The sequence below is a fragment of the Daldinia decipiens genome, assembly GCF_022478715.1.
Source record: "Daldinia decipiens strain CBS 113046 unplaced genomic scaffold F4813scaffold_16, whole genome shotgun sequence".
Taxonomy (NCBI): Eukaryota; Fungi; Ascomycota; class Sordariomycetes; order Xylariales; family Hypoxylaceae; genus Daldinia; species Daldinia decipiens.
This window is the reverse complement of record NW_026054559.1, coordinates 648,139-674,260: the sequence shown is the minus strand read 5'-3', so window position 1 is coordinate 674,260 and position 26,122 is coordinate 648,139. Positions and strand designations below refer to the sequence as shown.

Sequence of the window (26,122 nt, the reverse complement as noted above, 5' to 3'; positions counted from 1 at the left end):
TTTAGTTTTGTTAGTCCTGGTTAACGCTGGCAGCAGGGAATATTGGGCCCATTGTGACATGTACCACGTGCAAGCACTGCACTGCAGGGTCCCTGATGACGACGATGTTTAGGATAGGTGCTGGGTGTTGATAAGATAGGTACCTATGGTGCTCTAGATACCTAAAATGTTAGGTGCCTAAGAGGTATGCGTACCTAAATGCTGTGCTACCGTATATTTAGCACGTAACCGAGATAACTTATGTAAGTCAGGTGTCTATCTACACATAAGACATTAGTCGGTTAAAATGTGGAAAGACCTAGCTGTGCTGGAAGCACTTTGGGGATTGACGGCGGGACGCTAGTCGTTTTTTATGGGATAGAATGATGGCATCCCCCCTGACATCGTCATAAAGCTTAAGATTCTCCAACTTTAAACCTCCATATGCAAAAGTAAAAATCCCATATATTGAAGACAACGTATAACAATTCCAGATCGAGAATTCCTCCCTCTTTGTGCTCTCGTGCAGCTCAAACCACACCATTTTGATGTCGAGAAATGCATCATCATAACTTTACCATCCACTCGCATATTTCGCGCGCATCGCTTCACCCCGCATAAAAGACCATCGGCCATTCAACCATGATCTCGAGTTCCCAATCACGATGTCCATCACTATTCGCAGTTTTTCCCGGTTCTCCATTCGGGGTATCCCAAACTTGGCTATTATCACGTCACGCTATTTCACGACACCCCGCATCGACAACTCATTTGCATGCAGGAGAAGGTACCACGTTGAAGGTCTGGTGCTCGCTCCCGTAGTGTTCAGCGGCTTATTCGTCGCATTGTGGACCTGGAAGTGTTTGATGTTGGTCATTTTCCAGAATAAAATCATATACATGCCGGGTCTACCACCCAATGCGCGTTGGGAGAAGATCGAAGATCACGCCAGCCGGTGTGCCGGCATTAAGTGGCGGGAAGAAAGAATCCGCGCAGCTGACGGGACAGATCTTGCTCTGTGTATTACGGACATGGAACTTGGTTCTGGTGCAACGTCCATGGTACCAAACGTTGCATTCTACATACTCTATTTACAGGGTCTGCATGCATTTCTGCTTCTGTGGGGTAAAGATCGAGATCAGCTCACGATTGACGATAGGGAACGCCTCGTCCATCCCCCCTCGCTTACCCGACCTTTCCTCGATCCTTTGCATGCTAAAGAGACGCTCGTCACAATGGGATGATCGAAATGTTCGATGCACAACTGCATGTCTTAGCTATAGGGGCTATTGGACTTCGCGAGGCCGTCCTACCGAAAAGGGTATCAATATGGATACTGCCGCCGCCCTTAGCTGGATTTCTCAGCTGCATCGTAATTCTTACGGCGGAGAGAACCAAGAATCGGGACCCTCGGCAAAGGTCGTCCTTTGGGGCCAAAGTATTGGCGCGGGGGTAGCTACCAACCTCGCAGCCGAAGCCATAATACCCGCAAACGTACATTTGGATTCCATCATTCTCGAAACCCCATTCACGTCAATTCGTGCCATGTTGGAGGTTCTCTACCCGCAGAAGTGGTTGCCATATCGGTACCTCTGGCCGTTTCTGCGGAACCACCTCGACAGCTGGAAAAACCTAGGGATTATATCACGGAAGTATGAAACTGGCAATTCTCCCCCGGAGATATTTATTCTAGAAGCAGCGAAGGACGAGCTTGTTCCTAAAGAGCTCGGTCAACAGCTCTATGATCGATGTTTAGACGTACAACTACCTGTGACGAGGAAAGCTGTAGATGGGGCTTTCCATAACGATACCATGTTTCGAGGCGACGGTCGAAGGGCCGTCTCGGAATTCTTGTCGCACAGAATGTGTTCCGCTCGTGTTTAAACTTAATTGGCCCATTTTGAGAATCCTATTTGTGGTTGGGCAGCTGGGCCATGACCTAAGACCAACGTAGTAGTCGTTGATTGCCAGGTACACATGCCTATCCATAGCCCAAATGCGCTGATTGTCAACTCGACATTGAGAATGAATACCGGAGAAAAACACACTCCGGAGTATCCAAGGTATTCATTCTTCATTCGTACGCGGGATATGCCTCGTTGACCCCATGCTACCCCTTTTCGTGATAGCCTGCTCCTTACTCCAAGAAATTGAAGCATGGCATTGCGTACATCAACCACCAAATGAACTCCTAAAACCAATATGATAATCCTTTCCCAATCTCTTTAATCTGGTGACTGTATTTGCTAGCGAACCAAACGTGGCACAAAGGCTCTTGGCAGGCTCCCTGGTTTCTCAACGGCATGTTATGGGCCGATAATTCAAGACCTAAGAATAAGGAATATAAGTCAAGTAAAGATACCTATTGATATGCTTGGTTACTTGTCTGGCTTAACACCCCGTTCGTGTGAACGGCGTTTGCTGAGCCATACCTTGCGTTCGATATATGTACCCAGTATAGTTATGAGTTCCGTAGGCCTAGCTAACATAAAACCCAAGATTCCAAGCACGACAGTTGCTCCCAGCTCTTGGGTAACTATAGTCACATAACCCCGCAGCGAAAATTGTTTAGACGATGGCCTATAACGGTTTGAGGTATTCGCTCGTCCTAAATGAGACGCTCGATACTTCATCTAAATAAATATCACAAGGTCCCGTTCACATTCGTACTTATACTTCAAGTAGACTCATACGCCGCTAAGTTGAATGACTTCTTAACACGTATAGTTGCGGTCGTAATTTAATCGAAATCAAAAATACAATGGACAATACATATCTGCCATTCTTATTTACTAAGTGGATACGATAGGGCGGGCTTGAATCGAGCATTCATCTGGAAGGTAGTTAGATGGGAAATTCTAGTGATAAGTGACGATCTATCTTTGTGGTACTTATAGATCAGCCTCTTACTCTAATATATTATCACCCCTTTTTGAGAAAATTGTTCAGTTATTAGCAATAGTAGGTGGTAGTCTTTCCATTATTACTATTCCGGCGATGAAAATGGATGTAGGAAGGGTGACGGAAGTTGAAGTTTAACTATGGTAACTTTAGGTAGTACTTGTTAGGGAATAAGTGAGTTGGGGGTAGATTCAGGGTTTGATCTACTAGAATCACCGAGGTACATACAAAAGAAGCGCGTAGCGCTTTTGAAAGAGGATAGAAGGGCAGACGTTAATAGTTCAATTCAACTGTCCCGGCATTCATTCTATCTATGACACTAATCAAGGATTCTATTTGACAGTACCTATCATATCAAGAATATATTTCAAGAATTTAGAGTTAAAATCCATTAAGAATCTTATAGTTTATTGACTCACAGGTTATCGAATTTGCGTATTAAGCTATTAATTATGAGAAGCTAATATAAAGTTATGATGGCCATCCTTTGATAATTAATGATCTTAAGCATATAATTTTGGCCTACCCCAATCTCATACTAGCCCTACAATGAGCAGTAATATACTTTTTCGCAATAGTATACGTCCAGAATTGATTATATTAGTGTTGTCACGGAGAGGACTATTCAGTACCCTGTAAGCAACAATGGGTAAGTGTCAATTTAGACTAAACCTCACTACCTACTGGTTACCTAGTTATAGGATAGAAAGTATACTCTGAGTTATGGAGACAGATGTTAATATAACGTTCAATATGCTATATGCTCGGGCTACCTGTCACTCTGTAGGTGGTGTAACGTCAAGGGCGATCTCTGACAGTAAGTTTCAACATTAACAGTCCTTGGTAATTTAATGCGGTCTTATTTCACGTACTAGAGACTTCGAAGCAACAATTCAATGTTATAACCTAGGTTAGTTACTAACTATGAGAAACCGAAGATGACTTCGTCGAGTAGGGGATAGGTGTCAAAGATACCCCTTGATTGATGTCATACGTAGAGTGAATACTAGATGCAGCAGCTTCGTTGCTGTATAGCAGCCGTGTAGTAGTATGAATTTATTAACGCTTGACCTTCTAATCTCTTACGAGGGCGCTGCGCACCCCCTATAGATATCCTATGTAGATCTATACCTAATTCATACTAGCTTCACTTGTCCCCTGACAATAGGCAGATAGGACGGATTGATGAACAGGAGAAGAAAAGAAAAGTTCAAATGAAATACATATAACCTGTCCGTCTCATGCTATATATATGCGTGTAAGCTGGCTAGCTGCATTCCTTGGTCGTCCCGTCTGCCCGTTTACGACAATGTGGTACCAGATTTCAAGTAGCCTCTCAGCTTCAAAAACGGAATATGGCCTGTGCATGGTATCGGGTGGATGCATAAAATGCAGCCATTCCGCCCGTGCGAAGCCTATCTGTGGCGTTTCGACGTTTTCGTCGTCGTACCTCGGCTGGATGGTCAGCAATGACTCAACGAAGACAACAAGGAGAATACCTACTAAACTATCCGGAGGCCAAGTTCCGTGATATCGATCTTTTCCTTCACATTGGAATCGCTAGGTAGTTCGGACGAGGCTAAACCAAGCAAAGAGCTACATCATTGTTTTATTTTAATGAGGCTTGGCACCGACTTGCTTGGGTAATATCCAACCATAGACAAGCTTTCTTGGTCTACGTATGTTGTATTGTCAACCGGTAGGAGAAGCCCACTGCCGTTAGATGCTTAACGAGGTTGACGCAATCATGCTAGACGATGTCGAAAGTCGCGGGAACCCGCTTTTACAGCTCCGGCTAATGAGCACCGGGGATTTCGGGGGGTAGCTCCGTAAAATCCTTTTTCAGACGCAGCTATCCGGCCTTGTGAGATTTTGTCCCTCCGATCTTATAGGACTATCAACCTACAAGTCATAAAAAAAACCAAAAACCCCCTACGAAGTAGAAACCCACCGGCGTTTAGACCAGCTGGCTTATACTGGGCACAAGGAAGAATCTAGGAGGTGCCTCAAGATGAATCTGGGCACGAAAACATTAATATGTTTCGCTTATCTGCTTACCCGGTAAATATTGGTTCTGTATAATGAAATGTTACCTCAGCTAATAAAACGATGGTGGTGATAACGTTAAAAACACGACTCAAGTGCCGTGAAGATCCCTGTCCCACCTACCAGATCAAGGGATTCTGCGTCACATACATTGTTCATGCATTGTTCATGCGTTTATACCCTCGTACGATGTAAGAGAACGCCCCCACACTATTCCGATTATCACACCAACGACCAATATGTAGCGCTTACGGGTGTTTCCGTCAAGCATACTAAAGCATGTGCAATCGATGGATACTAGGAGTCTAGTGTAGGACCTACGATAACATCGTGAGTTAGCTTTCTCCTCCCAGCTATAAGGCCGACCTTCTCTGGTGTTCCGTCTTCTGTTTGCAAAGCGCTAATGATCATCCAAATTATTTTATAAAGTGTTATTAGCCACTTCCTGTGCTTCGGGTGCCTTTCATACCTGGGACCTGGGCACCGCGTTGCACCGAGCTACGTGAGGGATACGTACATATATATATATTGTGGTTTCTGCCAAGCAACACTTACATATGTATTGTGGTCTCTGCCAAGCAATACTTACGCAATTTGTGTCGTTACCCTTGCCCGTGATATCTCGTCTATGCGAACTGTTTCCAAGATATCGACACACAGAAAGGGGAAGGTCGGCGGTTGGGCCAATGAGCATCTCGCAATCATGTCCTCCTATCGACTCCTTCACGCACATGCAGCACGAGATATAAACATGTTACGTTGCTATTGACGATGATATATATTCCTGTGGACCCCAGCACCGAAAACTAACAAAGATCGTCAGGGAATAGCCTGTATCTCGGATATCAACTGAGCTGGTCGTTAGGCAGTTGATTTGCGCGGAATTTCCCCGAAGCGCCAGGTAGCTTGCCAGCTACGGCAGACTATGTATAATGGCCAGATTTGCCCCGCCATTTATTACTCCCTGGACGACCCAGGCTGTAGGGACTATAACTTAGAAGCGCATAACATACTCCTCGTCTAGACCAGTACAGCCTGGTGCTGTAACGACACTCGCACGACATGGGGAACATACTTTCCAGCAAGCCGGCCATCAAGTCGCCGTTGACAATATCGTCAGACACGGTCATCCCGCTACACCGGTTCGACGATACACCGATCAACAGAAAGGTTATTGTTGAGTTCACGATGCGATTTGATGACGTGTTGAATCCCGATAAACTACGTCTGTCGCTAGAGAAGCTCCTTAGCCGGCGTGACTGGCGGAAGCTAGGTGCAAGGCTGAGACTCACCGTATGCTTGCTATTGCTACTATGTCGTCTAAGCATAGGGTCTTCTACTTCCTAGAATAGAATCCAGTAACTAAAAAGATATTTACAGGGTGATGGTAAACTTGAATACCACATTCCGGACTCCTTCAGCGAGAAAAGACCGGCATTCGCATATTCGCATATAGAACACAACGTTGAGATTGCCAGGCACCCAACCGGTTGTCGTCTTCCTAGAGCTGCCGCGAAACCTGCCGTCCTGAGTGACCCGGAAGAGTTTGCGCCTCTGTTGCGCCGTTGGGGTGCGCCTCGACGACTCAGCGACTACTTGTACATTGACGCACCGCAGCTAAGCTTACACATTGTGTCCTTTACCGACGCGACGATCGTCTCGCTATCGTGGCCACACACGCTCCTCGATGCGATGGGACGAAAGGAGCTTCTAGATGCTTGGATAGCCGTGCTCGAGGGTAGGGATGACGACGTGAAGCCGCTCTACGGCGTGTTGCAAGACCCGCTCGAGTCGCTAGGAACCGACCCGCAAGAACCGTACGTTTTGGCTCACCGCCGCCTAGCCCCGATCCAAGCCTTAATTTTCGCCATATCCTATATCTGGACAACCTTATTTTGGTCGCGCGGCGAGGACACGCGGATGGTCTGTGTACCAGCTGCCCACGTACAGTCCCTGCATAAGGGCGCACTCGATTATCTCGCCTCGCAGACCGCCGAGGATGAGAAGGTGAAACCGTTCGTCAGCGAAGGCGATGTGCTTTCGGGTTGGGTCACGCGCCTCGCCCTCCGACACCTCCAGCACACAGAACAGACCGTGTCCATCATGAACGCCTTCGGCATGCGCTCGGTACTCGCCAAGGACCTTCTTCCGCAGACACATGCTTACGTCGGCAACGCTGTTGCTGGCGTTTGGGCGTTTGTGTCGATGCGAGACCTATTTACAAGGCCCTTAGGCTACGTCGCAGCCGCAGTGCGCCAATCTATTGCCGAACAGGGGACACGAGCGCAGGTGGAAGCACGCGCCGCTCTTGACCTTGCGGCCTGGAAGAGGGGTAAATCGGCTATGTACGGCGACCCCGTCATGGTGCCCGTGATGATCTCCAACTGGAGCAAGGCCAAGTTCTTCGATACGGACTTCTCGGCCGCGGTAGTGCGCCCCGGTGCGGACCCGGAAAAGCGGGCCAACAAGATCGGGCGTCCGTCGTACATCCAGCCCAACGGTCTTATCAACGGCATGCCCACGCGCAACTCGTTCCCTATAGTCGGGAAGGATGCCGCCGGCAATTACTGGCTTTCCGGCACGTTGCAGAGGGGGCTCTGGAAACAGGTACAGGAGGAGATGGATGCCGAATATTACTACCTGTCTGGTCAGCTCGTAAAGGCTTAAGGACTTAAAACTACGATGGGTATGAATCATGGTTATTAACGAGAGTTATATAGCTGGGGGCATGTTAATCTTGGAGAGAATTCCTCTCGTGTTTGTATATATAGATTCACTGCGTGTTGTCATTGGCGATGTTATCGGGTCAACTACGATGTAGATGATACTTTTATTATCGTGGGATATATTCTAATACGAAACGTCATTATGGTTCCACATCACGTCAAATTCTAGTTAGAGATACTGAATAGATCTTTTGTCACGTACTTGTCTTGAACAGCTTTTCCTGTTTAGGTGTATGGAGTTAATTTTGTCTTACTAAATGTTTCAAGGGCGTAGTGGCTACAGCTTGGCCATGAGACCCCTCAAAGTGAAGAGGTCCAAGTTGGAGAAGCTGAGCCTCCTCTCCTTTCTGGGCTGTCAGCCAAGAGCATTTTCACTGGGATGTGGTAGATCGACGCGGTGGGATTACTAAACCTGAAAAGCGGAGTACGAGAGTGAGAATCCGCGGTCATGGAACTAATATATCTATTTGGAGTATTCTGTCAAGTGAAGTCTTGGCTAGTAGCATTGGCAACGTCTCGTCGATTATATTAATCTACCATCACCAATAATAATAGATCACACCATGTACTCAAGGGATCATCACGTTAAAATGCCTTTTCGTCTTACTCCACTGCCGTTATATCTACCCCTTTAAGATTCCGTTTACCAGGAAATGTGATCTTCTATTTTAACGGGAATACCTAGAGACTCCTCACTGTCTCTTAGGATTAAATATTGCGATCGAACTGTTTATTCGCCGTTTTCACTTGATAGAATCTGAGCTACCTGGATTTATTCATTTCGTTGATCTCCACCTACTATTCTTACCTACAATTATATTTACTTTGATAAGGAGGTAAACTTCAAGTTATCCATTGACATCCTTCCCTGTGACATTGATTCTTTAAGCTTCAGTGCTAAATTTGAAGACAAAAGATAACAAATATTTCCACAAATATCAACGAGGTTCTTTTGTCGTATATAAATCATGTGATAAGTCATCCTCGTATCATCCTCCATTATGATAAGCAGAAATTTTGAAAATAATCGTCCCTGACCCTGATTTAGCTGTCATATTGCTCAATGACAATGAGAGATTATATCCTAGATAATCTAGAAAATCTGGGAATTATTTGTTCTCGAAGGCGTCTTACACCCGAGAACATCAGGAGTTCTTGAGTACCTAGGTAAATAACTAACTTAGGTACTCAAACTCACGCCTTTCATCTCTTATATAGAATCGCTTTATTAAACCTGAGACAATTTACAAAGACATCAATAATTCGACGCTTCAATAATACCACCCATCAACCTCCATCTTCGTCCTATCTATATCGAAAGGAGCTTTTCCAGTTTAGTTTAGAGAATGACGAATTGATTATTGTTAAGACCTTACCCTTCGAATATATAACAGTGAGTTGCATGAGTTTCTCTTTGATCGGCCGAAGATTATTTATGAGCCTAATATTGCGGGCAGTCTTTAAGCAAGTCATCGGAATGATGCTTCTATGCGAGGACGGTCACATGGAATTTCTAGGATACCCAGATGCGTTTCGACTGGCCCAGCCATTTATAGTTGGTGATGCTGAAATGCTATACATAGCGATGAATGGTATAATAGGGGGTCTCAATAAATTGAGGGGAAGCCGGATTTAGGGGAAGTTTTAACTAGAGAATGGGGAAGATAGGGAACTACATAGTACGACGTTCACATTGTCGACTATTTACCAAATTTACATGTGTGGTCGAATCATCCAAATAACTAAGAGAGCCCGTCTGGGGGAGAGATACTCATTCCTAGAAGCCTCGATTAGCGTATATCGTTAATATACTTAAATGTCTGTCGATGAGTTTCGTGATTTGACTCTGAAGAGTCTTTGTATTCGCTATTTAAGCGAGCTAAGTCGATTATTAGCATATCATAAATATTTAACTCGAGGACACCAGTTCTGGATACCTAACCCATGCATTATAGGGACCGATGAAGAAAAGGTAACACAAACAAAATGTCTTCTGGGCCGGTCGAGGGAATCTAACAGATGAGAAATCTTTATGGTATGGTACAATGAAGTGCGTGATTATCTGATACACTCTATGACCGAGTTCCCCCCCCCTTCAAGCCACCGTCCCTAATCACTGTCCGCCTAGAAGTTTCGGCTCATGTCGTTCCTAATTCTCTGGTAGTCGAGAAGGCCCTCGACACTGCCAACGGCGCTGATGGCCACATCTTGGTCCCATAGTTTCCTCCGGGCGAAGTCCATTATGTCTTTCTCCGTGATGTGATCGATGACACGCTCTATCTCACCAGGGCTCTGGCGGCGGCCGGTTGTGACGAGTTGTCGGCCGACGTCTTCCGCAACGGCGGATGTGCTGTCGAGGGAAAGGAGAATTGAGGCCTTCAGTTGAGCTTTTGCTCGCTCGACCTCGGACTCAGTGACGTTGCTAGAAAGGCGGGACCATTCTCGAAGAGTGAAGTGAACCAGGTCATCAAGACGGGTGAGCTGGTCGCTCACTAGGTAGATACCCCATAGACTGGAATTGATTAATACAGAGTACAAGAAAAGTAGAAATAATATAAGAGAGCTTACCCCGTATCGCTATAGCTCGTGGAGAAGCTCATGAAGCTGTTGGCTAGGTCATTGTGGTGAACGAAAGTGCTCAACTTGTTGCCTTGGTGAGGTGCGCTTCCCATGGCCTTGTCATAGTTGCCGATGATGGCTTGAGTAACTAGAGCAGTGAAGTAGTCGTCGTCGTTCCAGCTCACACCCTCAACGGCAAGAGCGATATGGGCGGATGGGATGGTATCGTCTCGGATTCGAACCTCGGAACCAATGAAGCTAGGCTTTCGCTTGGAGAGGAGGTAGGCTTCGTTGTGAGGCGAAGTAGTAGGAAGTTTAGAGAAGTTCTTCTCGGCTAGCTCGACGAGCTTATCGTGAGGAATACCACCAGCACCGACGAGAACCATACGGTCAGCAGTATAGTTGGTCTTAATGTAGTTGGTTAACTCGGTCCGGGTAATGTCACGGATGTTCTCTCGAGGTCCAAGGATAGTGCGGCCGAGAGGCTGGTGGGCGTAAGCAGTGGCGTGGAGGTGATCGAAGACAACTTCATCTAGCTGCTTCTCAACTTCCTCTGATTCACGGAGAATGACATCACGTTCTCGCTCGATGGCGGAGGCCTCGAGTTTGGAGTTCTGAAGGATATCGGCGAGGATGTCGACGCACTGGGGAACATCGGAGTTGAATGCTCTGGAGAAGTAGACGGTGTTCTCACGCTATTCATATGTCAGACAGGAGTTATAATGTTGCTGGCTATATTTAACGCACCGAGGTATAGGCGTTAAGATGACCACCCATATTCTCAATCTCGAGTTCTAGTTGTTGCTGAGTTCTCTTCTCAGTGCCCTATGGAAGCAATAAGTAATGCGCAATTTTGCCGAGGTCTACTCCCGTAAATACCTTGAAGGCGAGATGTTCTAGGAAATGTGCGGTTCCATTTGTCTCGTCCGTCTCGGCCCTCGAACCGGCATCAATCCATACCCCCACCGTCGAAGTCTGCGCCCAAGGCGAATATTCGGTCGCGACCTTTCGGCTTATCGTCAGATACAAGTTCAAGAAGCATTGACTAGCCCAATTGGCCGCTGGAGATAGCTTACCGTCAGACCATTCTTCAATGTTGTGGTCTGGGTCTTCGCGCCAACGGGAGACGTCACCGGAGTTGCAAAACCTCTTCGTAATGGTCGTATGGCAGAATTTGCGGCACGGCTGCGCATGCCCTGCGCGAGGTTAAAAGCGAGTCTCCTGGACGCCATTAGGGTGTTGCGTGCGGGAGGGTGGAATTACGGAAGTGAGCGGTTTGATGTAAATCTTGGACGAGTGGTTCGGTTTCGGTAATATCGAAAGCTCAAATTTTGGGTTTGGCCTGAGGCGTCAAGGTGCATTGCGGCGTGTGGGATTTACACACCTGCACGCAAGCCTCAGAATTTTTAACTTTCTTCCCGCTAAATTCCGACTAGCGTTAACGATTTGTGGCTAAGTAGCTGCGACGAGAAATAATCAACTCTTGATTGGTTATGTATTTTTTATGGGGCGTTTATGGATCTTGGCTCATCTGTTGAACTTTCAAGACTTTCCAAGAACTTGAGAGTTTCCACAATTCAATGTTGCAACTTGGCTGAGTTGTCCTTACACCACAAGAATGTTTTATTCGATTCCTAATTTCTAATACCGTTGTTTTATTTGAATACCTATTACTTGATCCTATTTATAATAATCTGTACCAGTCCCCTACATTGTTTAATAAAATGAAATAATTATTTCACTTGTAATTATGTCTAAAGGTGAACATGATATCGACTCCGAGTTCCACGCCGTCCGTGTCTCTGGACCAGACGCTCCCGTCGTCGGGATGGAACCGACCATATCAAGCTATCCACCTCTTGGACAGGTCACTCAGTTCAAAGACAATACGTTCCAACTTCTTGCTCTGTTAGAAATAGACAGTAGCTGTGCGGAAGATCCTTGGGAGGTTGCCGTCTGGTATTCTTCTTCCGGTGCCGACTGGACGGAGAAGTCGTTATCGCCCATTTCCGTCAACGATTGCCCCTCCGCTCTTCAAATTGTTAGACATTCGCATGCTCGCTTATACTTTGGAGCGCCGTTTATTGTATCATCATCCCTAAAATTTACTTTGAAGTTCCGGAATGGCCGTAATGAACCTTGGGGGTGGTCTCGCAAAGTCTCTGGGATATACGATGGGATCGTTTTGATTAGCCCAACATCCCCAAATAATCGAATGGATACGAATCTCTCTAATATAATCCATGGGCTTAACCCGGAGCTAACGGTCACGGCTGCAGAGAGTCAAACCCCCAATACCCAAATCTGGACTGTAAGCGCAAGTGTGAATCCGGCCGGTGATGATCGTTCCGCATATGCCAATGTAGAGCTTGGGACTCCGTGGGGTGGTGCTCTGCGGTAAGTCATGATTTTTATTTTTCCTAAACTAGGTAGTATAGGCGTTGATTATGATTGCGGAACTGACGGAGTTATAGATATTTCGCACTAGTTCGCCATGGATCGCCGTGGTTAGGTCCTAGGCATGGTAGAAAGTCATTTAGATTAGACAAGGATGCCGTGATGTGCTCTTTTCTAAGCCATCAAGGAAAACATCTTGTCTTGCTAGGAGTTAGTGGAGTTGGCAATGTAACTACGCTCCTCCGCAGCTCAGATACAGGTTCCGTGAGGTTACATGTAAGTAAAAGCTCAACCCCACAAACCAATCCGTTCCCCGACAGTCATCTCATGCTTGATTCGTAGATACGCAGTGACAACGAAACTCAATCAACCGGCCTGGTTTTGGCTTCTATTGGTGATGATTTCGAGAGTGCGGTAGCAGCCGTCATGTACCACGCTCGAGCCGTTGTAGTCGCCACGAGTAATATCAAGGATGAGTTCGCTAAGGAAATCCAGAGTTTGACTAGTGATATCAAGCCTGAATGGTACGAAAATTGGTATGATGGATTGGGTTATTGTAAGCAATCTGCCCCCCTGAATTGTCTCGATGAGTCTAACTTAGCATTACTGCATGAATAGGTACTTGGAATGCTCTGGGTCAACATCTAACGGATGAAAAAATAATACGAGCTGTTGGAGCACTAGCAAAGGACCGCATCAATATCAGCAGTCTTATCATAGACGACAACTGGCAAGATATTGATTACCAGGGCCGGGATCAATACCAACATGGTTGGAAGGGATTCGAAGCTGAGCCAAACACATTCCCGAATGGACTCAAAGACACAGTATCTCTCATCCGCTCAAAGCATCCGAGTATCCAACACGTCGCCGTCTGGCATGCTTTACTTGGTTACTGGGGAGGGATTTCAAGCACTGGTGACCTCGCCCAGACTTATAAGACAGTCAAAATTGATCGTGCTGATTCTAACCTCAACGGTCCCATGTCTGTTATCGCAAAGGAAGATGTTGGGAAATTTTATAACGACTTTTATCGCTTCTTATCAGACTGTGGGATCGATGGTGTCAAGACGGATGTGCAGTACATGATAGACACCTGGGTCTCAGCTAAACACCGTCGAGAACTTACTGAGGCGTACATTGATAGCTGGATAATATCGGCCTTGAGATATTTCAGCATTAAAGCCATATCGTGTATGTCGCAAGCGCCGCAACTCTTGTTCCTCCAGCAACTGCCGCAAAACAGACCAGCTATGCTCGCGCGTAACTCAGACGACTTTTATCCCGATATCCCAGACTCACACCCGTGGCATCTCTTCGCGAATGCCCACAACGCCTTGCTTACCCAGCATCTAAACATCTTACCAGATTGGGATATGTTTCAGACCGATCATGAATTTGCGGGCTTTCACGCTGCTGCGCGGTGTCTCAGTGGTGGGCCGATCTATATAACCGATACCCCTGGAAAACACAATATCGATCTCATTGCTGAGATGACAGGGCCAACGCCTCGAGGTAAGACCGTTATTTTCAGACCCAGCGTAGTGGGTAGAAGCATCGACGCATATACTAGTTACGAAGAGCCTGCGATCCTCAAAATTGGGAGTTACCACGGCCGAGCTGTAACTGGGACACCGCTACTAGGCGTCTTCAACATATCGCGGCGAGCGGTGGGGGAGCTCATCCCTCTCTCGCACTTCCCGGGTGTGTCCGCATCAAATTTATACGTCGTGCGTGCTCACCGCAGCGGCCTCGTAACATCCGTCGTAGAACTCGGCTCTGCTGCTGCCATCCTCGCTGTATGGTTAGACATCCGAGACTACGAAATTTTTACCGCCTTTCCCATAACGCGATTTGACAGCGAGACGAACGGTAGGATATACGTCGCAAATCTAGGCCTAATCGGGAAGATGACGGGCGCCGCTGCTATCACCACAAACCAATCTGAGCTCCTTCATACCGGTAGGGTATTCTTGGATACACGGCTCAAAGCCTTGGGAATTCTTGGTAAGTCCCTGTTACTGCTAGCGACTTAAATTGTTATACTAACCAGTCAAAGGGGTGTATATTTCAAGTCTCCCTGATATGTCGATTGAACGAGATTTCATGGTTACTATTCAAGGCCAACCAATTCCGCCTCACACGGTTACTGTTAATAAGGCCGACAGCCGTGTGTTGGAAATTGATATCGAAACGGCGTGGAATGAAATGGGTCTAACAGCCGGTTGGAGCAATGAGGTCGAGATCAAGGTTTACTTCGATATTGAACATCCTTGATTCCAGGTTCATGAGTATCCAGTATGAGATATTCTGCAAGGATGTCTTCTTGGATGTATTTGGGTATACGATGGTAATGATAATGAATGAAATGTATAAGGTGGGTACGGGTTGGGTCACTCTATTTAGTCGTTAGTTAAGAAATTGGAGCACTGTATTAAGTTACATCAGTGTCGCCTACTACTACTACGAGATTATCGTGGGATTCTCTACTAACAGATCTTATAGAGAATTGGCATCGAGTAGTATCTCTTCTAGACCAACTTAATCAAGCCTTGCCCAACCTCTTCGCCTCAAGAGTCATGCCTGGCGCGATATCATCCTTCAAGGTCGGACCCTTAGGCGTCCAGCCTAAATACTTCTTCGCCCTAGCGGCAACAGCCTTGGAATTGGTCGCGAAAAATGGTAAATCGACCTCCTTAGCAATGGGCTCAGGAATAAAACCCTGCTTCGCGGCCTCGTCGGCGACCCACTTAGCTACGTCGCTCCACTTGTGCACGCCGTTCTCGAGGAAGTAGTACGCCTTGGGGCCGAAGATCTCGGGGTTGCTGTTCTTAGAAGGGTCCTGCGCGGCTTCTACGGCCTGTACGAAGAAGTCGCTCACGTCGTAGATGTGCAGGTTGTTCCACTCGGTCAGGCCGGGGGGGTGGTACGGCGCGTAGCCGTTCTTCAGCGTGTACTCGATGAGCATGGGCATTTGGATGCTGCGCTGGTTGAGGGGACCGCGGCCCTGGCCGTAGATGGTAGGGGGTCCGACGATTAGGGTCTTGATTGCGGGGGAGTCGTTTGCTGCTAACACGATCTTGTCGACGTTCCTGTGGAGAGCGGCGTCCGGGAATGACAGGATGCGGTCGATGTCGTCGATGTCGTGGTATTTCTGCTCCGGCAGCGGCGCTTGGCCGTAGCGCTTGTTGGTTGAATCGTACCAAGTCAGGATGCCGGTTCCGCAAAGATGGATCCAATAGCCGGGCTTCTCGGCTGTGTGGCCCGCCGCAAGACCCTTCGCAATTGCTTTTGCAGAAGGAACATTGTCGGCTGAGTCCGCAGTGTCTAGATGGCGTTAGCTATTTGCTCTCCTATTTTGAGTCCTCGATTGGGATGGCAACGTACGGACGACGATGTCTGCTGCGGCAGCCTCCTTTTCGATCACCTCGGCATCATCTAGAGTGCCGTAGACGATACGGGCCTTGGGGTAAGCAGCGGCGACGGGCTTGCCTCGCTCCTCGTTTCGTACAAGTAGTGTATATTCATAATCCGGGTGGACTTTGTTCAGCTGGTAGAGAATATCACCACCAATGTAGCCTGTTTGTTAAGAGTATTTAGTATTTACATCGATCAGATGAGATGGTGTTTATAGCTTAGGTAGGTAGGCTATCATGTTCATACCAGTCGCACCGGTGCTATTAGATGTGTTAGCATATACTCTAAGTTATTCTATTTCCGCCTAAGTCTTAGCCCTTTACTTACAGGAAGATCTTGGGAACCATTTTCGGGAGTCTAAGTTTAGTCGTGATGTCTTAGATGGTGGTGGCTGTTTAAGTGGTTCACTAAGCGGGGTTGAATGTTTAGATGTTAGATATTCACGACAATCTATTTTAAATTCTCTCCAACTTTATATGTAGTAAAACAAACAAGGTTTTGGGTTTTATATTAGGTTAGGTATATAGGTACCTGTTACTAATGCATTTGAGGAGACTTGAGTTTCTACGAACCCCGAGAACTTAGTACATATGGTACTCACTACCCACAAGCACATGCACATGCACATGATATTCTAACCTATGTATGTACAGATGGAGAACAGATGGAAGTCGCGCGGCACCCTTCGACATCCAATTAGAAATATGATTTGTTACGCCATCTAGGGGATCTTGCTGTCTTGATGGCAACATCCACTTTTCTCCCCACTCTTGAAGCAATTCGTGGGAGGAGCTACGCTTGTATTATGCAAGCATTGATGCAAGTGCTACACTACGTCCCCATTAAAATCTTAATTCCGTTTGCTGGGACCTTCTAGCGCCATCGAGTCTATCAAGTCCATCAAGTCGGCAGCATTAGCTTGTGTACCATTCGGCTTAGCGTCGCTTAGTACAAAAGTGTATTGTTAATCAACCTACTCTCTATTTTTGGATTTACCATCATGAATCCACATCACCCTTTTCTCGGGCACACTTTTTACCGCCGATGCGACATAGACGTCAGGCATTGACATCATTCTACAATTAATAAATCCCTAATGAATCCCCAATGCTCCAGCTATATCCTTCAGACCGTCAGCCAAGCTCGTCCACCCGTGGCCGGTAAGTCGCTTCAACAGCTCCTCAGCTCTCTCGTTTGTGACACTGCATAGATCTTCACCTGCGTCGGAGATCTCTTGCCCGAATCTGTGGTTTGGGTATAGCGCTTTCAGCGTTCGGATGACGTCGTTGACAGTAAAGGGGTAAGCGAAGCCGAAGAGGCGCTCGCCTGCTACGTCGGGGTATATCAATGCAGCCACATGCAATGCGGCATCGTCACGGACATCAATATACCACTGTGGCGGGAATACCACATCTTCCGGCGTCAGGGCTTCACCTTTGTCGATCAAGACCCTAATCATACCCGCCGTGCTGCGGGAAGCCTGTCGAGCTACATTGATGGGTGCTCCTGTATTAAAGTCGGGCAGGACCGCATTGAGCGTGAAATGTGGTTTGTGTTCACGGATCCATTCCCACGCCGCCTGCTCGCCCTTAGTCTTGCTGGCATAATAGACATCTACCATACGTTTCTCACCCTCGTACGGCGGCGGGGCGAATGCCTCCCTAACTGAGTATTCGTTCCAGGTGTTTGAAACAATCGACAGAACCTTGTTAGGGATAGGAAATACCGCTGCCCCAGAAGACGATGTTAAGACGACTCGTTTCATCCCTGGTTCTTTTGCGGCTGACTCTAAGGCACGTACCGTGCTATCCACTACGATTTTGACTCTAACGTAGGGATCGGCGCTTCCCATCGCATCCATAGCAGGAGCCGCGGCGTGTACGAAGCCAGATGCCCCTTTGATAGCTTCGTTATATGCACCGCTCGCTACTATATCAGGCACTTCGGCTAACTCGAATTTGCCCGGCTATTTTCCGTTAAAACGGTTTTTCAACCATCGGTTTCTGGAAGCCTTACGGACAGTGCCACGGACCCGGTAACCTCGTTGCAAAAACTGGTCCACAATATGAGATCCGATATACCCATTCGCGCCCGTCACGACCACGAGAGATCCAGAGGCGATCAAAAGGTTAGAGTCTTCGGTTGTAGACATTCTGATCGTGTTGGTCTGATAGAATTTAGTATTGATTTTTGGGACTGGTGTAAAGACGGTAATGACTTCAGTGTAGTAGCTGCTTATCTTATGTGTGTGTCGAACATGTCTAGTAAGTGCCCTAAAGAACGATTTATATATTCTAAGATACTCGTTGCTTAGCTACCAAGCTATTATATTCGTCTTAAAGCCTATAAGAAAATTACGTACACCATCTAATCATTAACCCTTATAATACAGCAATATCATGCTTAATAATCTATTTGGATAACTGTTTGGTTAGTACACCAAAGGTCGGAGACAAGGGTTCAATATCAACTTCGGAGATCTCCTTTGGGTATGCATTGAGCATATCCATTTAGTTTGTTTTGCTTGAAAACAGATTATGGCGTTCTAGAAGTTTAATGGCGATTGATAATATTACATATTTTGATTGTTCCTGTTAGAATTCCCAATAACTTCTCATTCGGCGCGCGGAGAAGGTCAGAGACATTTGTTGAAGCACTTAAGGCTCTATTTGTATAATTAGTTGTCTGTTCTACTATGCAATATAGGTAGAATTAGCCCTAGAGATTAACCCATCATAACCTCCTAAGTGTTGGTGATTACAGGCCGTGATCTTGGCTACACTCGTATCCATATAAACCTGCAGCATACATCCGGGATAATCGCGGGACCCCATGGGATCAGGAGACTTAAGTTTAGTTTATTGCCGTTTGTCTAGAGAATTGCAACCAAATTATTACAATAATTGGATAGGGATTATGACCGAACGGACATACGAATTAGATACCTAACGCCAAGCCAACATCTGTCTGGGCATCTGACAGAGTGGGTTATAAGGTTATATAAGACTTGGTGATTATACAAGTCTCTAAGGTGTATTATATTACCCTCGTAATCGTGATTTGAGAGATCGTACGATATGATAGAAACAAATATTGGACGGGTGTAATTACGCTATGACTGAAACATAAGAAACCGGGTATCAATAAGTATAGTAAATTAGCGGTGAGAGAGAAAGGACGCTGAATACTATACGTTATACACCATAAGACACATGATCTTGAAGCAATGGGGGCAATGAGAAAGTTGCGTGGGTAAATTCGCATGATAACACTCTTATAAAGAGTCTACAGTAACGTAAGCAAGTATAAATTACAACGCACAATTATGGTATTAACCTTCAGGTTTCTTTTAATAGCAATACTAATTGTATGACATATTATAAAGTAGCTGAACCAGTTAACTGTAACTACCTACCTAACGTTAAGATAATATTAAAGGCTTTAATAAAGTTGTAATAATTACTATGATATGGTACAAATATCCCACCCTAAGCCCCGACTTAACTAAACTTGAAAATAATCCAGAAACCTCAAGTACCAGGTACCTAATTTAGTATTCTTGCTAGATGATATGTTTTGTTATTTTTAGCTTCCTGTAAGAATTTGGTTCACGAGCCGCAAAGACCCGCCCACGAGACGTCAGGTAGCGTGGTGGGCAACGCTTTGTAGGTAATAAGTTAAAGTAACTAGCAAGATTTTCACCGTTACTCGGCGAACATCGCGAAGATTCAATGCCCATTGGCCCAGTGGTTAAGGCGTCTGACTGTTATTCTTGTTTAGTGACAATAGTACACACATCAGAAGATCCCTGGTTCGACCCCAGGATGGGCAGTATCTTTTTGGTATGTGTATAGTTTACAAATTTCTAATTTTTACTATTTCTTTCTGTCAACTTGTTGGTTATTCGATTAAGTGTGTGTTTGAGGAAAGATCTCCATATGTGCGCTCGGCTCATGCGTTGAGTCCAACTAACAACTAATAGCATTTCAAGGAGTTACTATCAACCCCGCGGTATTTTCTATACGAGAGAAAGTTGATTTATATTTTATCTAATAAACTGAATTTTATTTAGGTATCCAGTTAAAAGTTATCTCAGGATATAAATATCTGCTCTAATTGATTTTACGTAAATTAAAGAGTGTCACCAACGTCTTCTCGAACGTTTAACTAAGAACTCCAAACTAATACTATTATAAATAACAACTATTATTATAAGACTCTCCAAAGATAAGCCTAAATAAAATACTGCACTTTGTTTTCGAAAGCTCTCACTTTCAACCAAGGTTAACTCGGTCCGCCTTAAAAAAGATCAAGCCCAACTGTTATTATCTTGCTAACATATCTAGTTGCATGCTTTCATATCCTACGATGCAGTCGTACCACATAATCAAGGAATCGCATAGTCGATAAATAATAAATAACCTGCCCTCATGCGCCTATAGTCATGAATATTTGTACATATTTTCCGTCCATCCCAACCAAGAGTCCACAGAATCCCCGAGCCCATCTAGTTCCCCAACGTCCAGTCCACGACGTTGCTGTAGGGGCTGTCCCTGGCCGAAACGCCATTCACAATGAGTTGCTGGACGTCCGTGTTAAAGCAGTTGTCTACGGTCTGAGCGCCGTCGCACACCGGCCAGAGAGTCTTGTCCGACATACGGCAGAACTTCTTGTCCATCAGATCCAAGAAGTCCGGGCCGTAGGATGTCTTGCTCTCGCAGAGCTCGGCTGCCGTGTGCTGGGCGTTGTTGCTGACTACTAGGCGGTTGGCCTGGCGGCTGGAGCCAGAAGGAACGGTGCTGTTTCCTCGGGGCGAGTTGCGGCCGAACTTGGCGGAGGAAGGGTATTTTGGTGGAGCGTACGACATTCCGGTTTTGCGGTTGTCGGTTCCGTCCTCGGAGCGCTTGTTGTTGAGGACCCAGTAGGTAATGCCGCGCGGGTCGCTGTCGTCCGCGTAGTTGTACATCTTGAACGGAGGCCCTCTGTTGCACAGGTAGTCTACTTTATCGGCCATACCGGCGTCGTCCGTTGGAAGCTGGTCGCCGTCCTTGTTTAAAAATTCGGGCCAGTGGACTTGGAATCCGCTTTGCGGCTGGTCATTGTTGCCGTCAATCCATAGGCAGTCAACCTTTCGGTTGCTGCTGTCAATGTAGATATTCGAGTAGTACCTAATTTATTCGCAATTAGTGCTTATTCTTCGCCGGAACGTAAGGGGTAGTGTTTAATTACCAACTACCGCCGCATTGACGACCCCAGTCACCGACCCAGGTATATCTTTCATTTCCTGGGAAAGTGACGACGGCGTGTGCAATGCAGATAGCATCGTTGTTAGCCGAGAATAGAGCATATGCAGGTTGTTGGTTTGAACCGTCGTTGTGGCTGATCTCGATGTCGCCGAAACCACCATCCGAGACGGAGCCGGGGTCTGCCTTGATACCTAGGAACTCGCCGGCCTCATTGAATAGCCTAACATCAGGAAGGTCGCCACCGGCATTGTTAAGACCACCTGGGGTGTCTAATCCAACGGTAACCCTAACGACAGACTTTGGCCCATCGTCTTGTGGGAAATGGTCGATACCAAACTGTAGTATTCCAAGTACGCCCGAAATCACGCCAATTGCTTCTATAACACCTGCCATTATGTACTGCAGTAGAATAGGTATGGGTATTCGGTAAGAACAAAACGAGTGTGATATTTGGTATATATTTTAAAGAGTGTGAGGCACTTAGGCCGTAAAGAACGTAAATAGTTAGATTCCGAAAAACGCTACCGGTTCGTCTGTAGTCTACTGACGATTAAAGATGGAGTTTGTAGACGGACATCAAGAGGAGATATATATCTTATGATTTATGGCATCACGTATATCCTACTACGTTGTGGCTTTCATGCTACTACTGTACATGGGATAGCTACCCCCTGGTCATGGTTGAAGGATCAAAACGCTATGTAAAAGAACAATACATATCCAAGCGTAGGGGCTCTTCAGCCAAGAACACTATGCTCGCGTTCTTTTGTCAAATCAGGCTATCGGTCACGCTCTATTAGGCAGTGCGGCTCTCGATGGTGCGGCATGAACAATACAACGTTTCGCTGACTCCGACGGGTATTGCGTGCATGAGAATTCCTCCGTGAAGATAAACTCAAGATGAGATCGTCACCATCGCATGGCTAGAGATTAGCTAAGAACGATTACGGAAGGTCAAGACCAAAAAGGGGTTGAGTGAGCGGCCAAAAGGGGAAATGGATCGCACAAGTGCAGCTTCAGCTTGATCGGTCCTATGAGATATACTCTTGATTTCCGCGACGACGATGTTTAAAATAAATTGTAAGCCTTGAAAGTTATGGGTGTTATGGTTTCAGTCCCCCGTATCCGGTTTGTGCTTCGCCACCCCCATCATCTATGCTAGCTAATCCAATTCTTCCAAAGTTCTTTATGCGCTCTGCTAGGTTAGTTGGTTACTGGTTAGTTACTAGTTGGTTAGGTATTAGTTGGTTATTAGTTGGTTACACGGGCAAAGCCCATCTTGGCGTCTATTAATATAGCAACAAACGTAAACCAACAAATGTAAACCAATAAATGATCGTTGGTCTAACAGCCTATTACTTTTTAGGCAGGTGACCTTCTTGTGATGCCACCACGTTTAACAGCCTCAATCCCTTGTTTGTTTTACTTAGTTATGACCGCATACCCACAAGGGGGCTCTGGTTCTTTACTAGGAACCAGCCCTATTTCCTGCATCTGCATTCAGCTTGTGACCCTATATGTAGCTGCAATTTCTATCCACGCCACGATGCGAGGGCGCCAAGTATACGTTGGTGGCCCTTGCGAATAACCGCAGAGTTACAGGATCCTTGGAGGTTTCCAATTGAGAAAAAGGTCAATTTTTCGTAAAATTTATTTTCTTTATTGTCCAAAGACCTTTTAATATCTCTTATCGATCCCTTCCCCTATTCCTGTTGTCTTTCTTCATCCATTACCACGAATCCAACATCATCAATTATTAACTCCTAGGTTAGATCCTAATGGGAAACATGCGCACAGCTTTTGTTATCTCAGCGCTGGCTGCTGCAGCCGCGCAGGTGCAAGCCCAAGACCTCAACAAGACAATTGTTGGCTGTGCCGACGTCGAGTGTCCAGCCAGCAGCACGAGCAGCGTAAATGATAAGTGCACCGTAGCAGACACCGACTCGTTTATCTACGTCGGACTAACGCGTGTGCCGACTGACAACGACGCCCTCTCGGGGTTGTCATGGTCTAAGGGCTTCAAAGTCGGCTCGTATAACAACAATCGGGACTACGAGAGCACATTCTACCTAGGCACACCACCGGACTTACAATTGAATAATTCGACGGGTGCATGTGCTGTTTTCCTGCACGGCGCGTCTAAGAATCTGGCTTTCCCCGGCGACAACGACGAGACTGCGCAGGGCACATGTACAGATGCCATGGGCTCTTCATGCGTTGACGCCCTAGTCTCCCGGGCTACGACTTTGGTAAACGGATATAACAGTGGCAGCGAGAGACTCTCCGTCTCGGAGGCTTGTTCGAGACTGCAGAAAGACCTGGAAGATAGTAAAGACGAAGCCTGTGCTCGGATCTCTCAGGGAAGTTGGAGTAATTTTACAAGCGCCGGTAAGTCCGAATAAAACTCGCTTTGAGATTAAATATTAGCTTCACTGGAAGTACTGAGAGATGCTACTTATTTTTATCTGCGCAATATTGCATTGATAACTGACTTTGTGATAGCTTTAACTGGTACGAATGCATCACAACCTATCGGCCAGCAGCAAAACTCATCGTCAAACTGCTGGCCTGTCATCCCGAAGCAAAATGATCTCACCCTAGTTAGCCAATATAACTATACAGTAAGTAATGGCTACTTCCTATCTTCCGTCAGAGTGTCATCTAACAATCGAAAAGGGAGATGACACCATTAAGGAGCTAGAAAGGGCTGTCTGGGCTATCACGCCCATAATCACGGTCTTCTACTCGGCAGGGAACGGAAGTCTGGTCACCGAGACCGAAGCTTCTATGTCCTGTCTCAAAGTCGTGGGGCCCCCGAGAGCATCTCTAGCTACTATGACTGATGGTTCTGGCGATACTGACGGCAGCGGAGCAGTTGGCCTATCGTCATCGCAGTCGGTCTTATCAGTTGCGTTATTTGCAGCTGTTGCAGCATTTTTCGTTGGCATCTAGCATGATAAATATTACATTGGCGTTGTCGGGTACGCACTCTATTTGTTCCGGGATGCAGCGAATTATCATGAATATAATATAAAGGCTGGCTATAAATTAAAAATAATTGTGTATAGTAACGAACTACGGTGAGGCCGGCAAGCGCAATTCAAGGGATTTACTCCTATTCCTAACACCTTTCCTGACATTTTGTTACTTAGCGTATCGATGCCCACTTACAGTCAGTATAAACAGTATAAGTAATAACCTCTACATCTTATAAGGGTCCTATTTTCTAACTTCGTCGATCCAAGGATACGCATCGTGGAGATATTTATGTGCCCTCAAGTCTCCAGACCTCGCATGCCCTTCGAAATTCTCAGCTCTCGAGCATCGTGCGCAAAGACGCCCAATCTCACCACTCGCTTTCTCGTTTACTACCTCCTGATACGTCTGTGTTTTCAGATACTTGCCAACCCACAGTCCACCGGTGTATCTCCCCGCTTTCCGCGTAGGCAATACGTGATTTGTTCCAATGCACTACAAGAACGATTTAGCCATATTCTACTACAAACTCATATGGACGTGGAAAATAAAAGTAGGTGCTTACCTTGTCGCCGTATGAGACGCAGGTCTTCTCCCCAAGAAACAAGGAGCCGTAGTTCTTCATCTTCTCCAAAGCCTCTCGAGGATTCCGCGTTAGAATTTGCACGTGCTCACTCGAATACACGTCTGCGAGCTCGTATGCCTCATCTAAGCTGTCCACTACGACCGCCTCGCCGTAATCTCGCCATGAAGTTCCCGCGAGCCCTGCTGTCGGCATATCTTTTAAGATCTGGTCGACATACTTGATCGTCTCCTGACCAACTTTCTCTGAAGTGGTAATTAATACGGCTGGCGAATCCGGTCCATGCTCAGCCTGGGAGAGTAAGTCCGTCGCGATCGTAAAAGGGTCCGCATACTCATCGGCAACGATGAGAACTTCGGTCGGTCCGGCCAAGAGATCAATACCAATCTCTCCAAACAATTGCCGCTTAGCTTCAGCAACGAAAGGATTCCCAGGGCCGGCGATGAAATCCACTTTCTTAATCGATTCTGTGCCTAGAGCCATGGCGGCAATGGCCTGTGTCCCTCCGAGCAAAAAGATCTCGTCTGCACCAGCAAAATGTGCTGCTGCGACAGTAGCATTGGGGACCTGGCCTAAAATAGGGGGCGTACAAGCAACGACATGCTTGACGCCAGCAACCTTTGCAGTCAATATTGTCATGTGAGCAGATGCAAGCAATGGATAACGCCCTCCTGGAATGTAAGCACCAGCCGTGCTAATAGGGTTATTTCTCTGTCCGAGGAACACACCCGGCTGGATCTCGACCTCAAAGTCTTTGATGCTTGCCCTTTGGGCTTCGGCAAACCGCCGGACATTTTTCTGCGCCTCCTTGATATCTGCTATTGTTTCTGCTGATACATTTGATATACATTCTTGTATTTGGCTCTCTGTCAACTTAAACGCTGGCGGTGACCATTTATCGAACTTTTCGGAATATGACCTCACAGCTTTATCGCCGTTAGCCTTGATGTCGTCTATTACACCTTTCACGATATCTGCCACATTTCGGTTAATTGCGGTGTTTGCCACGAGGCCAGCTGTCTTGATATGTCGGGCAACCATTTTGCTCCTTTCTACGCAGTGCTATCCTGAACATCCAATTCTTAAATTTAACCCGACATTCTGCACGAGTCTATATGAATCTGGTGTAATATAGACTATAGTTACTAACACCTACCGTAGACTAAACATCATCATTACCTCGGATGTCCCTGTGTCGCGGGGCGATCCATCAATGTGGAGAGGAGGTGGGCGGGGAATAAAGAAATAACCCAGCGAATCGGGCGCGGTGTCTGATTCTTTGCACTTCTCAA

The 26,122-nt window shown here is 46.4% G+C and overlaps 10 protein-coding genes and 1 non-coding gene across 11 annotated transcripts; 6 read left to right on the top strand and 5 right to left on the bottom strand.

Moving 5' to 3' along the window:
• The first annotated feature begins 88 nt into the window (after positions 1-88).
• On the top strand, positions 89-2,110 carry F4813DRAFT_73796 (alpha/beta-hydrolase). The gene is made up of 2 exons (XM_049248846.1): positions 89-1,077; positions 1,139-2,110. The coding sequence occupies exons 1-2, from the start codon at positions 645-647 to the stop codon at positions 1,861-1,863; spliced, it is 1,158 nt and encodes a 385-aa protein (XP_049099746.1). The 5' UTR covers positions 89-644; the 3' UTR covers positions 1,864-2,110.
• A 2,590-nt stretch (positions 2,111-4,700) lies between these two features.
• F4813DRAFT_73699 (uncharacterized protein) lies at positions 4,701-5,803 on the top strand. The gene is made up of 3 exons (XM_049248844.1): positions 4,701-5,117; positions 5,356-5,679; positions 5,750-5,803. The coding sequence occupies exons 1-3, from the start codon at positions 4,990-4,992 to the stop codon at positions 5,754-5,756; spliced, it is 459 nt and encodes a 152-aa protein (XP_049099745.1). The 5' UTR covers positions 4,701-4,989; the 3' UTR covers positions 5,757-5,803.
• Positions 5,804-5,824: 21 nt separating this feature from the next.
• On the top strand, positions 5,825-7,751 carry F4813DRAFT_73654 (uncharacterized protein). The gene is made up of 2 exons (XM_049248843.1): positions 5,825-6,219; positions 6,307-7,751. Exons 1-2 carry the CDS (start codon positions 5,989-5,991, stop codon positions 7,591-7,593), a joined length of 1,518 nt encoding a protein of 505 aa, XP_049099744.1. The 5' UTR covers positions 5,825-5,988; the 3' UTR covers positions 7,594-7,751.
• Positions 7,752-9,776: 2,025 nt separating this feature from the next.
• Positions 9,777-11,443, bottom strand: F4813DRAFT_389517 (mitochondrial-processing peptidase subunit beta; the record flags this gene model as incomplete). The annotated part of the gene is made up of 5 exons (XM_049246846.1): positions 9,777-10,164; positions 10,221-10,906; positions 10,959-11,036; positions 11,091-11,216; positions 11,288-11,443. 5 exons carry the CDS (start codon positions 11,441-11,443, stop codon positions 9,777-9,779), a joined length of 1,434 nt encoding a protein of 477 aa, XP_049099743.1.
• A 596-nt stretch (positions 11,444-12,039) lies between these two features.
• Positions 12,040-14,885, top strand: F4813DRAFT_380838 (glycoside hydrolase family 36 protein; the record flags this gene model as incomplete). The annotated part of the gene is made up of 5 exons (XM_049245606.1): positions 12,040-12,608; positions 12,686-12,884; positions 12,951-13,164; positions 13,227-14,615; positions 14,668-14,885. 5 exons carry the CDS (start codon positions 12,040-12,042, stop codon positions 14,883-14,885), a joined length of 2,589 nt encoding a protein of 862 aa, XP_049099742.1.
• Positions 14,886-14,890: 5 nt separating this feature from the next.
• On the bottom strand, positions 14,891-16,489 carry F4813DRAFT_73496 (NAD(P)-binding protein). The gene is made up of 5 exons (XM_049248842.1): positions 16,353-16,489; positions 16,272-16,285; positions 15,996-16,187; positions 15,103-15,935; positions 14,891-15,037 (listed from the first exon to the last, which is right to left on the bottom strand). Exons 1-4 carry the CDS (start codon positions 16,370-16,372, stop codon positions 15,154-15,156), a joined length of 1,008 nt encoding a protein of 335 aa, XP_049099741.1. The 5' UTR covers positions 16,373-16,489; the 3' UTR covers positions 14,891-15,037; positions 15,103-15,153.
• A 457-nt stretch (positions 16,490-16,946) lies between these two features.
• F4813DRAFT_359521 (uncharacterized protein) lies at positions 16,947-18,440 on the bottom strand. The gene is made up of 3 exons (XM_049243347.1): positions 18,418-18,440; positions 18,207-18,289; positions 16,947-18,153 (listed from the first exon to the last, which is right to left on the bottom strand). Exon 3 carries the CDS (start codon positions 17,884-17,886, stop codon positions 17,119-17,121), a length of 768 nt encoding a protein of 255 aa, XP_049099740.1. The 5' UTR covers positions 17,887-18,153; positions 18,207-18,289; positions 18,418-18,440; the 3' UTR covers positions 16,947-17,118.
• Positions 18,441-19,757: 1,317 nt separating this feature from the next.
• Positions 19,758-19,857, top strand: F4813DRAFT_t71. The gene has a single exon. It is a non-coding gene; the product is annotated as a tRNA-Asn (tRNA).
• Positions 19,858-20,135: 278 nt separating this feature from the next.
• On the bottom strand, positions 20,136-22,365 carry F4813DRAFT_359514 (uncharacterized protein). The gene is made up of 2 exons (XM_049243346.1): positions 21,255-22,365; positions 20,136-21,193 (listed from the first exon to the last, which is right to left on the bottom strand). Exons 1-2 carry the CDS (start codon positions 21,662-21,664, stop codon positions 20,533-20,535), a joined length of 1,071 nt encoding a protein of 356 aa, XP_049099739.1. The 5' UTR covers positions 21,665-22,365; the 3' UTR covers positions 20,136-20,532.
• Positions 22,366-22,645: 280 nt separating this feature from the next.
• F4813DRAFT_359511 (uncharacterized protein) lies at positions 22,646-24,744 on the top strand. Its single transcript, XM_049243345.1, has 4 exons — positions 22,646-23,659; positions 23,774-23,892; positions 23,948-24,462; positions 24,517-24,744. Exons 1-3 carry the CDS (start codon positions 23,050-23,052, stop codon positions 24,221-24,223), a joined length of 1,005 nt encoding a protein of 334 aa, XP_049099738.1. The 5' UTR covers positions 22,646-23,049; the 3' UTR covers positions 24,224-24,462; positions 24,517-24,744.
• On the bottom strand, positions 24,451-26,076 carry F4813DRAFT_73391 (histidinol dehydrogenase). The gene is made up of 2 exons (XM_049248841.1): positions 24,813-26,076; positions 24,451-24,742 (listed from the first exon to the last, which is right to left on the bottom strand). Exons 1-2 carry the CDS (start codon positions 25,869-25,871, stop codon positions 24,491-24,493), a joined length of 1,311 nt encoding a protein of 436 aa, XP_049099737.1. The 5' UTR covers positions 25,872-26,076; the 3' UTR covers positions 24,451-24,490.
• Positions 26,077-26,122: the final 46 nt, after the last annotated feature.

Coding starts and splice junctions, on each gene's coding strand:
- F4813DRAFT_73391 (XM_049248841.1), bottom strand. CDS start 25,871: ATGGTTGCCCGACATATCAAGACAGCTGGCCTCGTGGCAAACACCGCA. Junction 24,743..24,812: donor GCGTCTCATACGGCGACAAG/GTAAGCACCTAC, acceptor TCGTTCTTGTAG/TGCATTGGAACAAATCACGT.
- F4813DRAFT_73699 (XM_049248844.1), top strand. CDS start 4,990: ATGGTGGTGATAACGTTAAAAACACGACTCAAGTGCCGTGAAGATCCC. Junction 5,118..5,355: donor CGTTTATACCCTCGTACGAT/GTAAGAGAACGC, acceptor TATTTTATAAAG/TGTTATTAGCCACTTCCTGT.
- F4813DRAFT_73654 (XM_049248843.1), top strand. CDS start 5,989: ATGGGGAACATACTTTCCAGCAAGCCGGCCATCAAGTCGCCGTTGACA. Junction 6,220..6,306: donor GTGCAAGGCTGAGACTCACC/GTATGCTTGCTA, acceptor AGATATTTACAG/GGTGATGGTAAACTTGAATA.
- F4813DRAFT_359511 (XM_049243345.1), top strand. CDS start 23,050: ATGGGAAACATGCGCACAGCTTTTGTTATCTCAGCGCTGGCTGCTGCA. Junction 23,660..23,773: donor GAGTAATTTTACAAGCGCCG/GTAAGTCCGAAT, acceptor ACTTTGTGATAG/CTTTAACTGGTACGAATGCA. Junction 23,893..23,947: donor TTAGCCAATATAACTATACA/GTAAGTAATGGC, acceptor ACAATCGAAAAG/GGAGATGACACCATTAAGGA.
- F4813DRAFT_73496 (XM_049248842.1), bottom strand. CDS start 16,372: ATGGTTCCCAAGATCTTCCT. Junction 15,936..15,995: donor CGCAGCAGACATCGTCGTCC/GTACGTTGCCAT, acceptor AACGCCATCTAG/ACACTGCGGACTCAGCCGAC.
- F4813DRAFT_359521 (XM_049243347.1), bottom strand. CDS start 17,886: ATGGATGCGATGGGAAGCGCCGATCCCTACGTTAGAGTCAAAATCGTA.
- F4813DRAFT_73796 (XM_049248846.1), top strand. CDS start 645: ATGTCCATCACTATTCGCAGTTTTTCCCGGTTCTCCATTCGGGGTATC. Junction 1,078..1,138: donor CTACATACTCTATTTACAGG/GTCTGCATGCAT, acceptor GATTGACGATAG/GGAACGCCTCGTCCATCCCC.
- F4813DRAFT_359514 (XM_049243346.1), bottom strand. CDS start 21,664: ATGGCAGGTGTTATAGAAGCAATTGGCGTGATTTCGGGCGTACTTGGA. Junction 21,194..21,254: donor CGTCAATGCGGCGGTAGTTG/GTAATTAAACAC, acceptor CGAATAAATTAG/GTACTACTCGAATATCTACA.